Raw genomic sequence first — 14,092 nt, forward strand, 5'->3', positions numbered from 1 at the left:
GAAAGGTCTAGGATTGAAAAGGTAGCGGCCGTGGCTTTAAGGTACATCCCCAGCATTGGGAAACTACGGAGAACCGCAATCAGGGCTGATGTCAGTGAGATTCGAACCTACCACGTCCCGAATTTAAGCTCATGACTACACTACCCTAACGGCACGGCTAACTTGCTCGGTTTTCTAGAATGTCTCAACCTTCTTACGAGGTCTTGAACTCACATCCTTCAGGGCGAACCGAACATGCCTTTACGGTCTTATATATAAACACGCAATTCCATGTTTAGAAAACGGTTAGTAGTTTTAAATTCTAAATTAATTTATTCCACTTACACATACTCAGATGGGTTTTTAGCGACGATGGGATATGAAAGGGGAAGGAATGGGAAGAAGGCGCCCGTGGCTTTAATATAACTGGTATACTGTCGCAGCATTTGCCTGCTGTGGAAATGACATGCGACGGAAATCAATCTTGAGGTTGCCGACGGTGGGGTAAGAACACAGAACTTCTCGAATGCAAGTTTACAGTTACGCGGTCCATCTAAGCAGCCCCGGTTGGAAATGCTCCATGATCTCTTGATTTAAAGTAAGATTTCTCCCATCATGCAAAGATCTTATAAGAAAAACCGGCGGCTATCTTGAAGTCTGATGGACACGTCTCTTCGCTGATGTCTTCAGAAGATGATGTTCCTCGACAGGCAATCATCCAGATGTTATCTTGGCATATATCTTAAAGCGCTCACTTTATATGCGCGTCAAGGGCTGACGAATGTTCCGCCTGTATTCAAGAAAATATGATCAGACACTCTCCCGCTTTTGGAAGGCACGTTGTCGATTCTGGAGGACAAAACATGGAGCATTCGCTCTAAGTTTTCAGAATATAGATCCACTTGAATTGTAACGGATTGAACATACCAATGTAATAATAATAATAATAATAATAATAATAATAATAATAATAATAATAATAATAATAATAATAATAATAATAATAATAATAATGAGTAGGATATATAGCTGGGAGCTTACATTCGTGACATGGTGGGTTTGAATCTCCTCCCTCTGAATTTGCAGGCCTGAAGAGGGTTTTCCATGGTTTCCTTTTTTTCACACCGGGTAAGTACACGCTTTCTTCCCAATCCTAGCCACTGAATACTCTTCTGTCGCCATTGGAACAAGACAAAACAAAGATGAGTCGAGATAACACGAGACGAGACGAGACAAGACAGTACGAAATAAATCAAAATGAAATCAATATAAATGAAATGAAACCAAATAAAATGAAATGAAAGCAAATGTAACAAAATATGGACCCGTTATCGTCGCGAGCGATAGCTACGATGGTGCTTAGGGCAATCAGCAGTGTGATAGTAATTAAGATAAAGAAGATCGCTCTATTTATAATTCATCTCTGGTATGGTATGTTTTAAGGGACGAAATTCCACATAGGGGCGTAAAAGCCGAGTCGAACTGTCACGTGCTTCTCACCAACATGGCAGCGGTCTGAATTCCGAACAATGGATGCGGCCTTTCTGAAATGATAAAACACATCCTTAATATTTGGATTCCTTGTGAGACTGAATGCGGCTCTGTGTTTGTCCAACCCTTGTCGCGTTTCGCTACGGGGTCGGGTATGAGGTGAGATGAATCTGTCGTGACGGGTTTTTATGACTGGATGCCCTTCCTGACGTCAACCTCGTCAGATGAGTTAATGAGATGAAATGAATGACGTGATATATGATAGTAGGGAGAGGTTTAAACCTGGTGCCGGCACATAGCCTACTCCTGTCGAATAGTACCAAGCGGTCTGCTCAAGGCTTAACGTCTCCATCCGACGGACGAATCGCTATCAAGAGCCTCATATGCCCTCACTCCATATGAGCACTGCGGAGAGGTTTAGAATTTAATCCCGGCTTTTGGCACGCAATCTAGTGATTAGTAATTGTATACCACCACCTCCCCTACCCTGCCGGCCAACATTCTGATGGTGAAAATGGTTCGACCAACGGAACTCGAACAGGCTAACCTCGGTATCAGACCATTTAGATTTCAGCGCCTTAACGATCATGGTCATCAGACGGGCTTTGAATCATGATATTAAAAGACATATCGAATCTCAAATTTGTTTGCCTTTGAAATACAACTTTGCTTGAAATGCTCTATTGGAGGATATATGCTATACACGAAGTCATTTGGATGAAATAACATTCAGTAGAGTGTCGGTCGAACTGTTAAAAAACGTGTTTATGTTCGAACATCATGGACATGACAGGAATCGGACCTTTTCGGGCTTCCCGGATCTGAAGAATTTAAGAAACTATAAATGTGCATATTTGGTCTAACAGGACATGTTTGTGTATTCGTCTTAAACTTCATTGCGTATCGAACTTCTGCTTAGGAAATGACAATTTCAAAAGTAACTCGAAAGACTCTTGTTTAAAAGAAATACGTTCAAGATGTTTAATATTTTTCTTATGCAACTTTTTTCGAAATGCATAATGATTGAAATAGTCTTAATCATTTTCACCAGAAATAACATAAAAATATGGAAGTTTCGACGGAACACCCTGAAAGAAGCAGTGCCCTTACTTCTCATAAAAGTCAAAACTTCTCTAATTTCGTTTAGTACTATAAGTCTTTCGACGCAAATGCTCAATAGAGTGAAGAACGGAGTTTGCCAGCTTAGGTACTATTTAAGTAGAAACAGCCCGCCATCAGGATTTGATCTAGTAAGGAGAACATGGACTGCTCTTAACGAGATTCAAATCAATCATGGAATCTGTGCAGAACCCCTTAAAATGAGGCAAAATTGAATGTCCTCAGTGCGAGAGTGGTGCTCCCATGGATGCGAAATCTGGACATTAGGGAAACAGGTAGAAACGAAACTTGAGACTGCAGAAATGTGGTTTTGGAGAATAATTAAGAGAACAAGTTGGATGGATGAAAGACAATTAAACTTGTTTCAAAAAAACGTAAACGATGATCGATATTTTGATACGCACTGAGACATAACTCTCTTATCCAAACTTTCATCCAAGCTGTCATCTGGTAACTAAAGTGTAAACTGTTATAACATATTCAACTGTTCAGGGGTAATCGTAGTATCAGACATCACGCAGGGCTACCTACATTATAATATTATTATAAGTTTCATCCGTATAATTTTTCTTGTACCATAAATAAATTAGTACGCTAACTTTCCATATTGATATTATAGATAACATAACATTACTTCATTTTATTTAATCGATCCTCATGTACTGGTTATTGTCGAGGTTTGGCGGACAGATCAGCATGTTTTCTTCTCTTCTATCCTTGATTGGGGCATTGTCAAACTCACTCCTCTAGATTTCAGAAAAGACGCTATGTTGTCTTCTCATTTCTTCCGTTGTCTGACTATCCTTAAGTTTATAGTAAATAAGAATGCGTGTTTTGCTGCACCGGCTTTCAACAGTGTAGTGATTCGTGCGCGCATATGCGAGTGAATGAATGGGACTTCGCAACACAGCTGTAAGGAGACAAGCTTGAAACCAGGACCAGCCTGTGACCAGTAAAAGGCGAGTAACGTTGGACGTTGCTTTTAACTGTTGATTTTCACAGTTACTTTATTGTAGCAGTTATACAAAAATAGCCGCTTGTCACGCCTATACATTGGTCGTAAACACAATATTTTAGGAGGTACGGCTCGTTACCACTCTTATTAATGATTACGATGTTCCAATAATTTATGGAGGGTTGTATGCAACAAAGGACCGAAATACGTTCCTATCTAATCGTTGGTCGTGGTACATGAATGATGGGGCACTGACCAATTTTCATCATAGTGTTAGGAGACTCCTATAACACGGTCTTCCATGAGTGATGGATTGTTGGGCGAGGGCCAATACCTTGGCCTGTCCGTTCGCCTGAAATTAACCCTTTAAATTTTTGGCTTTGTGTACATGTAAAGGCCACGGTGTATGCGATCCCCATAAATATCATGGATGCGCTATGAAAACTCAACTTCAATGCCCGTGATGCAATCTGGCAACAGCAACGAATGCATGATTCCATGCGACGTAGGTTGAAATGTTGTATTGCAATGAATGGCGGTCAGGTGGAGCACTTGTTGTGAAGAGTAGATCAATGACATGGTGGTCATTGACAGTAGTGGTTTTGGACCATAACTCCAAGATACAGGGTTTGCGACCAATGTTTATAGGACCTTTCTCGTTTCTTCTTTTTTGCTGCCTCCTCTGAAAATATTGGAACATTTTTCAAGGACACCCCGTATATTCAGCCAAACAATCTTATGGGTGAAATGTTGGCGTTAATCCAAGCCTATATCAGCAAAAGTAACAGCTGCACTTGCCCACATAATTTTCACACGTATTGTACCAGGGAATGCCTATGGCCTGGAACATAGCTTTGGTTACATGAATATTTGCAACGGGACGGCTCGAACATATGTGTAGAGTGCACGAGGTAACGGTACGGCACAGAGCTACGAGCAGCGAGCGAGGTACGTCACCAGCTGCAAGTATGCGGAAGACCTAATTATCAGGTGAACTTCACCCGACACTCTAGAATATACCAGAAGTATTTTACTAACTTCTAAACCCTTTGAGATATTGAAAAATGACATATATAATCGTGTAGCTCATTATTTAAATGTCAAGATGCTATAATTTCATAAAAATCGGTCTTGGGATTTTCAAGTTATTCAGCTACAAAGAAACTGCATTTTTTCACGAGGAGGAACAGCTGTCCTCGACAATCCGTATAAAAGGACAGGGTCCAGCAATGCATATTCAGTTACAACTTGCAACTCACATGGACTGTCATGCTGGTCTCGGCGTACGGGTCTGCAAGAGCCTAACCCGGTAATCTTGTCGCGTAATATCTTCGATACAATCTTCGTAGTACTTGTAAACATTGTATAGTATTTTGGAACTTAGAAATTTCCAGTGCTTCGAGACGAACTTAAACATTTTACGGTGCTGTTTCAGAACTTGTAATATTTCTGCGATTCTCAAACTTAGCATTCTTTTGTGCTAGAAAGTGAACGACTTCACTTAATTTAGTATTGTGCTAGCACTCAAACGTGATTTACTTTGAAATGTTATAGTGAATAACTGAGTAAACATTAAGGCTATTTTACGACAATTTAGCTGAATACTAAATTTATTCTGTGTAAATAAACCATAATATCTCCTTAATTCGTGTGCGACGAATATTTAGGAAAGCTTAAACTAAACCAGATTTGTGTCGCGAGTGAACTACATTTTACACTTCGTAGGATGATAGTCATTTGAACTCGTATTCAATTAGAATCCAAACATTTGTTATATATTGAACAAAGTTTGAATTACTTGTGTGAACAGCATAAACTGTGTACGATAGACTGTGTTTCGAACTGTGCTTCCAATTAGTCAAACAATAATTAATTTCTGCTAGTGACTTAACTTTTAAAAATTGCACTTAGTAAAATCGTGCCAATTTGACACTCGTAACCCACACCTTCAGTTGAACTTTCTCGTGTTTTCAAAATTCATTAGTGACACCACAAACTCTGACAGAGTGCCTTTTTCACCGTATCAACCTGATGTTCAAGTCGACATGGGACTTAATGTGGTGCATCGTGGGACTTAACGTGGTACATCGCTGGAGATGATACGTGGTACTATGGTGGACATCACGACATCGGTCGCAGAGGAGTTCCAAATGCTGTTCGCTGAACCGCATTTTCCAGTTCCAGTTTCAAGACTAATCAGGTGATATAAGTGCCTTTACCAACAATCTTACAACAGAATCAACATTTGCTCAAAGACTGAACTTTAAGACAGTGATTTCTTCATTTTCGACGAACTGTCATTGCTGATTGGAAGTTACATAATTCACATAATATTTCCAAGTGTTGGACAGTACTCATAAAATAGAACATAACACTAGACTTTGCAGAAAGATTAACTTTACGTTCTTTTGCATTCTCAAGTGTTAACTTTATAAAGAGACTGTAGGAATTTTGAAATGATAACATTTTAGAGAGACTATGGGATTATTCATTCTCAAAGTTATATTTATTTTCAAATAATATTTTGCGTAATTTCTCAAGACGAACTCCATGAACTTGTTAAAAGGAATTATGTGTATGTTGGGTATTCAGCCCGAAGGCTGCTTTGATCCTCTGCAGCTCCGCCAACAGCTGTCATAAATAGCCTAGGCGTCACTGAAGAGGCGTACTAGGGAAATGAGGAGTGAGGTAGTTTCCCGTTGCTTTCCTCACCGAGCCAGCCGTTGCTATTACATATCAGACTGCCAAGCCCAGTGAAATGCATGCACCAACCGAACCTATGAGCAACATTTTCACACCATTCATAGCAGGGACTGGCTGCGTAAGGAATGGCATTACTAGCATCACTCATACCTCAGTCACTTTCATATTGTCAAAGCCAAGGATGAGACTGAGACAGGTCAATGAAAGTAACAAATTTGATATAGCCCATACCAGAAGACATAGTGCACTGTAAACACTACATCTTGCCAGCAAAGGCATTACGAATTATGAATTTTTGAATTTCATTTATTACAAATATTCATTAAATTTTTTTATATCGCTGGAGTCGGGCAACATTAAATTCAACAGAAGATACTTAAATCTGATCATCTATTTTCACATTCGAAATAATACAGGAATTATTCATTCTATTTACAAATTGAATAAACGAGAAATTTTAAAGTACAATCTATTAATTCGCACTACGAATACCATTCTCTGTACCTGCTACTAAGAAATGAACACCCCTTAGTTAATTCTCATGCCCCTTTTCCTTTGATATTTCCTGATGCAGTATGGACTCATTATTCATGGAATAATTTTGTTTCCTTCATAATTGTCTCTTTTTAATAAGAACTTCAAGCCTTGATTCCTTCACACTGAGAAATCTTAGGAAATTGAAGCTATTTCCGTGAGCGTCAACCTTTTGACCCAGATCAAATGGGCTGCTGTACGCTTGAGGTGATTATGATGTAAGAAGACTTGACTTACCTTAGTGCATGCGCTCGCAGCTGTTTGCTCTGTTTAAGCTCGTCCAGTGGTAAACCGCTGAAAGGCATGAACACTGCTTGAACGTCAGGGTGGGTCTCGAACAAGCTGAAAGGGAACGAAAGAGAGTTTCTTAGAATAATAGGTAATGACAGAGAACTTCGTGTCATTGTAGTACAACTGAGATCATCGAGATAAAAATTGGCGGTAGGCTGTCACTATATATAAACATATACAAATGTTAGCGATTCACCAATTAAATACACTATTTAATCAGATAAATGACATCACCTGGTAGAAATTATAGGTACATGTTCCACACATCCTCTTTTTTCTTTCTTTCTTTCTTTCTTTCTTTCTTTTTTCTTACTTTCTTTCTTTCTTCCTTTCTTTCTTTCTTTCTTGGTGACGATATGGATCTTTAGGACACAGCGTTTATCGTAAGCCTACACACACCAATAGGTATCTCCACGCAGATTTTTGCTATCATCCTGCCCAGAAACATGGTATCTTTACACCTCTTACTACCAGGGCCAGGAGGATTTGTGAAGTGTCAGCTGGACAAGAGGAAATTAACACCTTGAGAACCACCTTTGAGTGCAACGGTTAAACCGAAGCCTTGATCTCTACGGTTCTGAAATCGACATATAATCGGACATCCGTTAAGGAAAAAAATGAGAATGGAACTGCTTACCTACCTTACATACATAACAAGACGGATCGTATTGATAAAATATTACATAGGTACCATGCACGAACTGTTTTTGGAACAGCAATTAAGATTAGGCAACTCCTGCGAACTAAGGACATTTTACCTAAATTGCAGCAACCTGGTATCTACAGAGTTCCCTGTACTTGTAGCAGAGTTTATATTGGGAAGACTTCGAGAACGGTATGCACTCGCATCAGAGAACATACCACGTGTATCAGACTGAACCAACCTGATAAATCAGCTGTTGCTGATCATGCCCCTACACCTGGTCATGATGTAATGTTCCACGAAGTGGATGTTCTTGCCCGTATAAAGCAACAGGAGGCAGTTGAAATATATAAACACCTAGATAATTTCAACCGCGATACAGGCTACAACCTTAGTGAATCTTGGCTACCTATTATCAGAACCATTAGAGAATGATGCTTTACTGTTGCCATTCGTTGCCTCTAGCGTGGGACTAAAATGGCGTCCATTTTACATCTTAGGTCACCATTTTATGTTCCTTGTTGTTTTCTCCTGGCAACCTTTGGTGCGTGATGTATCATTTCTCTATTGTCTCCCGATGAAGAAAGGCATGGTTCCTTTTGAATCGCGTCGAGAGTGTTTATAAGTTCATTACACGGCACAAACCCAAAATGTACATTATCGTGAATAGTTACACCACGGGCCGTGAAAGTATAAATGATAATACTTAGAAGATTGTTAATATTTTGAAGTGATTGTGAAGTATGTAGTCAGTTTAAAATCCTGAACAACGGCTATGATATTTGCACTGTAAGAGGAACAACATATTTTAAAACTTTGAAATTATGTCGTATTATTTATCACAAAATATTTTACAACAAGATTGCCGTTGGTGATGGGCTTAAGACTGAAGTTTAGGATGTACACAGCACCAGGAAGGCCAGTCATACAAAAGTTATTATATTGTAAAAGTTGTGAGAAAATATGCGATGCATGTAGGCGTGACAGGCTGGATTAAGTTTAAATATCCAAAAACTCCAAACACAACTTGGTAAATTTTTACGGAGTTTGAAAACGATTTCACAGATATGGGAGTGAAAATTCATTTCAGTTTAATATGGTAATAATGAAAAGAAATGAATTTTTAAAATTCTGGAAGCTGTGTATTCCTTAATTAAAGCGTTAAAACAAAAGAATATTTTAGAGCCACCAGTGGGGAAGGACAGTATTATTGGGGGCTCCGAAAGACTGCGAACTACTTTCGGGTAATAATGTGGCAGTGTTTCATTGTGTGGCTACTAGTTTTCAGAAATGATTATTATTATATTTTACTCTTTCTATACATTTCTATTGAGAACTATTATGTTTGCTTATTATCATGAGAGGGCTGGGTTTATCTATAACTGACAACATAAGTTCACCCGGAAGGACGCGGGTTCGATTCGTCGTCAGGAAGTCGAAAAATTTAAGAAACGAGATTTCCACTTCCGGAGGTTCACATGGCCCTGAGGTTCACTCAGCCCTCACCAGAGGCGCAAGTTAATTCCTGGGGGCAAAGGCGACCGGGCGTAGAGCTAACCACTCTACCCCACCAAGTGCCGAGGTTATGGATAGTGGAAGCCTTTACCTTCCACCCCTTCAAGGCCCTTCATGGCCAGTACGGAGATGAATTTGCTTTGCTTTTGATAACAGAAAGTTATTTATCTCTAAGGGAGGGTGTGGGAAGGGAGCCTCCTTAGGAACACTATACATAATCAGAGAATCCGGACAAAAATTGCACTGTCCTTTCCTAGCAAAGCTTGTAAGTTCCTTTAATTTCCATAGAAGGGAGCAGCAGGCGAATCGACATAATCGCCGTCCACTACAGAAAGAAAAGAGTTGTGATCTTGGATCCAATAATCAGATTCAAAGTGAGCTCCAGGCAGCCCGAGGAAATAGACCAAGGAAAGAGAGCTATCTCTGAGCCGACGATAGAATATTTCTAGCGTTAAAGTTATTAGACTATTGATCGACGCCAGACGAAGTATAAACAACATTCTAGGTCAAAAATCTGTGAAATCTGGGGTTTCTAATTTTTTTTTTTTTTTTTTTGCTAGTTGCTTTACGTCGCACCGACACAGATAGGTCTTATAGCGACGATCGGATAGGGAAGGGCTAGGGGTGGGAGGGAAGCGGCCGTGGCCTTAATTAAGGTACAGCCCCAGCATTTGCCTGGTGTGAAAATGGGAAACCACGGAAAACCATTTTCAGGGCTGCCGACAGTGGGGTTCGAACCTACTATCTCCCGAATACTGGATACTGGCCGCACTTAAGCGACTGCAGCTATCGAGCTCGGTGGGGTTTCTAATAGCACTGTCCTAGATGTACCACTATTAGCCCTCAAAAGGTCAATTCAAATCATACGAATTCATCTGTACAATCCATTTTAACAGCCACTGTTCATTCTGTTCATTGCTACTATTTATCGCTGAAATGAAATGAAATGGCGTATGGCTTTTAGTGCCGGGAGTGTCCGAGGACAAGTTCGATTCGCCAGATGCAGGTCTTTTCATTTGACGCCCGTAGGCGACCGGCGCGTCGTGATGAGGATGAAACTATGATGAAGGCGACACACACACACCCAGTCCCCGTGCCAGCGAAATTAACCAATTATGGTTAAAATTCCCGACCCTGCACGCTAACCATTTAGCCATGGGGCCGGACCATTTATCGCTGTTCATTGCATGTAGGCCTACGTTGTCATGTTCAGGAATCCACTAATAGATACAAATACTGAATTTTCTCGTAACACTCAATAGTTGCATATACTTTCGTCTTTATTCAGATTACTTAGTATACCACTTAACCACATTCACGATGCTTGAATACTCTGTGCATACGAAAAAATCAGAACTTTTAACATGTCTTCTATAAACAAGTTAAATGCAGTGTACTACACGCATAACATTAATGGAAATGTGCGTTCAGTAAATGGTGAGTAATTTTAATGTAATTGGCTAAGTGTTATTGGGTTTTATCTGAATCAATTTGGAACAATAATCTGGGTGAAATGAGAGAGTTTTCAATTAAACACTGTTGTTGTTCCATTAATGAATCATTTAAATGTCACATGAAATTTAAATTATGTGTTAAACTCATAATTCTACTTTTTATCGCAAATTAAATTAAATGACTGACAGATTGTCAATACTTAAATGCGAGATATTTCAAATTTTTTGCACTTTAATTCTCTTAAATAACAAGGGTACTAACTCAGGCTGAACGAGTCATGGGGCAGGAAACGATGATACATTACCGCAGTAAGAATATATTAACGGTGTCTCTATATAGAAAGGGTTCCCTAAAACAGCTTAGGCAAATTCTTCTTCCACCGAGCTCGATAGCTGCATTCGCTTAAGTGCGGCCAGTATCCAGTAATCGGGAGATAGTGGGTTCGAGCCCCACGGTCGGCAGCCCTGAAGATGGTTTTCCGTGGTTTCCCATTTTCACACCAGGCAAATGCCGGGGCTATACCTTAATTAAGGCCACGGCCACTTCCTTCCAATTCCTAGGCCTTTCCTATCCCATTGTCGCCGTAAGAAATATCTGTGTCCGTGCGACGTAAAGCAAATAGCAAAATTCTTCTTCCGTCCTTTTTACTGGACCGATTTGCTTCATTTCTATTTTATTGTCTTTGGAATCACCTGCCAGTGAATAATGAGAATAATAATAAGTTCAGGCAAATTTGAGTAATCATAAAATCAAATCATTAAATGATCACTCCAATAATTGCAGGCGAAGGATTACCCTAGCCCGCAAATACATTCCGTACTTACAGTAGCACGTTGCTAGGTGACTAACACTTTCATTAATATTCTGATATATGTGATTTTCATCCTTAGTAATATAATTGCATGTAACCATGTTTGATTACTACCTGTGAACCCAGAGAGTATACACTTCCTCTGATGATGGAAGAATATTATTCTCTACTAGATACGTTTTGATTCTCTCACAAGCTTCTGAATACCGGGCGAGTTGGCCGTGCGGTTAGAGACGTGCGGCTGTGAGCTTGCATCCGGGAGACAGTGGGTTCGAATCCCACTGTCGGCAGCCCTGAAGATGGATTTCCGTAGTTTCCCATTTTCACTCCAGGCAAATGCTGGGGCTGTACCTTAATTAACGCCATGGCCGCTTCCTTTCAACTCCTAGTCCTTTCCTATCCCATAGTCGCCATAAGACCTATCTGTGACTGTGCGACGTAAAGCCAGTAGCAAAAAAAAAAAAAAAAAAAAAAAATGCTTCTGAATATACTCAACAAATGGCAGAACGTTCCTAATAACTTATATGCTGCTAAGACAAAACAGTCCACGTACCTACAGACGGAGAGGTATAAAGTCGACTAGCCTTCTGTATGACCATTAATGAAATAAAATTGCGTATGCCTTTTAGTGCCGGGAGTGTCCGAGAACAAGTTCGGCTCGCCAGATGCAGGTCTGTTGATGTGACTCCCGTAGGCGACCTGCGCGTCGTGATGAGTATGAAATGATGATGAAGACGACACATATATCCAGCCCCCGTGCCAGCCAAATTAACCAATTAAGGTTAAAATTCCAGACCCTACCGGGAATCGAACTCGAGACCCCTATGACCAAAGGCCAGAACGCTAACCATTTAGCCATGGAGCCGGACATGACCCTTAATAAAGCGCAGGGACAAACTCTTGAAAAAGTGGGTAATCTACTTACCCGTACCAATATTCAGTCATTGCCAATTTTTTGTTGCACTATCTCGAGCAAGATCGTTTGAAAATATTAAGATCCAGATAGGACCGAATGGTCGAAGGACAGAAAATATTGTATGGAAATAAGTATTATAAACTGCATTCTCATTCTTCTTCTGCCACCTTTCCCACATCTATGGGCTTACAGGTGCGAACTGTGTCGCACATGTGGATCTGTCACTGTTTTACGGCCGGTTGCCCTTCCTGACGCCAACCCTATCTGGAGAGATGTAATCACTATTGCGTGCTCCTGTGGTGGTTGGTAGAGTGGTGTGTTGTCTAAATATGAGGGGGAGAGTGTTGGGACAACACAGACACCCAGTCCCCGAGCCAGAAGAATTAATCAGACGTGATTAAAATACCCCTCCCGGCCGGGAATAGAAGCTGGGACCCTCTGAACTGAATGACCGTGTGTCTGTACACTGACTATTTTAGCGAAATTTCGTTACAGTTATCCTTTTCAAGTGTAATAATGACCATCTGCATATTTTTTAGCTTTGGTGTCTGTTGGTTTGGCTGAGTTCCTATACAGTAACTTGAAAACTACCAAACTTGATATTTAGAATCCACCTGTCCTTGGGTAAGTTTTACGGCCAATATTGTTTCTGAATACCTAAATTTACAAGGGGTTTATTCGAAACGGAGACCATGATTTTACACTCCCTCAAAATATGCACACCCAAAATTAATGGATATTTACCATCCTTAATGGAAATCAATTTTTAAATTTTTTTTGTCATGTGCATCATTTCGACAGGAGGATTAATAAGGGAGATATAATGAACGGTCGGTTTTTCAGGCTAAGTCCAGCGGACATAGCCCAAATGTGTTGTACGTGGAGCAGATTCCTTATCTATATATATAAAATATGAGTTTTGTCTGTGCATTGCTCAGAATTTGAAAAGAATGGTATTTCTGTGTCGGTCATGTCCACAGTAACAAGGAAATGCACTTCTTAATTTTCCGTCATCTGTCTGTCTGTCTGTCTACTGTATGTATGTATGTTCACGCATCACGAGAAAACGGCTGAAGAGAATTTAATGAAAAGCGGTATGTAAAGTCGGGGGATTAACCACTACAATCTAGGTTGTAAATAATTTAATTCAGGCTGAGTGAAATGGTAGTTTAGGGGAAGGCCTAAAAATTAACTCTCAAATATTTATATTATTAGTGGTCCTATCGATAAATACTACATAACTAAAGTTATATAGAATTACATTTCCGATAATTCATTTCTTATACATTTTTACCGTACCGCCTATGATAACATAGATATTCATGAATTTGTATTTTTGTTGCTAAGTCCATATCAACGCCGAGTCACGAGAAAATGGGTTAACAGAATTTAATGGAGAGCGGTATATAGAGTCGGGGATTAAGAAACTACAGTCTAAGCAATAAACAATTTTATTCACCATGGATGAAATTGTAGTTTAGGGGAAGGCACCTAAAATTTAATTTTGAATAACCTATGTTATTGGTCCTATCGAAAAGTGCTACATAGCAAAAATGATAGAGAATACAATTTCCGGTCATTTATGTTTTATTCAGTTTTACAGTACCGACTATGATAAGAGTGGTATTTCAGAGACGGAAGAAAACTAAATGTGAAGGCCTACAATATCGAAATCACATA

The 14,092-nt window shown here is 39.8% G+C and overlaps 1 protein-coding gene across 1 annotated transcript in view; it reads right to left on the bottom strand.

The window, feature by feature from the left end:
• The window catches only part of LOC136880855 (neuroglobin-like), a 552,523-nt gene that overhangs the window by 302,825 nt on the left and 235,606 nt on the right, over positions 1 to 14,092 (bottom strand). The window contains exon 2 of the mRNA XM_067153396.2: positions 7,019 to 7,123. Within this exon, the coding sequence (XP_067009497.1) occupies positions 7,019 to 7,123 (105 nt within the window). The remainder of the gene's footprint in view (positions 1 to 7,018; positions 7,124 to 14,092) is intronic.

The sequence above is a fragment of the Anabrus simplex genome, chromosome 9 (genome assembly GCF_040414725.1).
Source record: "Anabrus simplex isolate iqAnaSimp1 chromosome 9, ASM4041472v1, whole genome shotgun sequence".
Taxonomy (NCBI): Eukaryota; Metazoa; Arthropoda; class Insecta; order Orthoptera; family Tettigoniidae; genus Anabrus; species Anabrus simplex.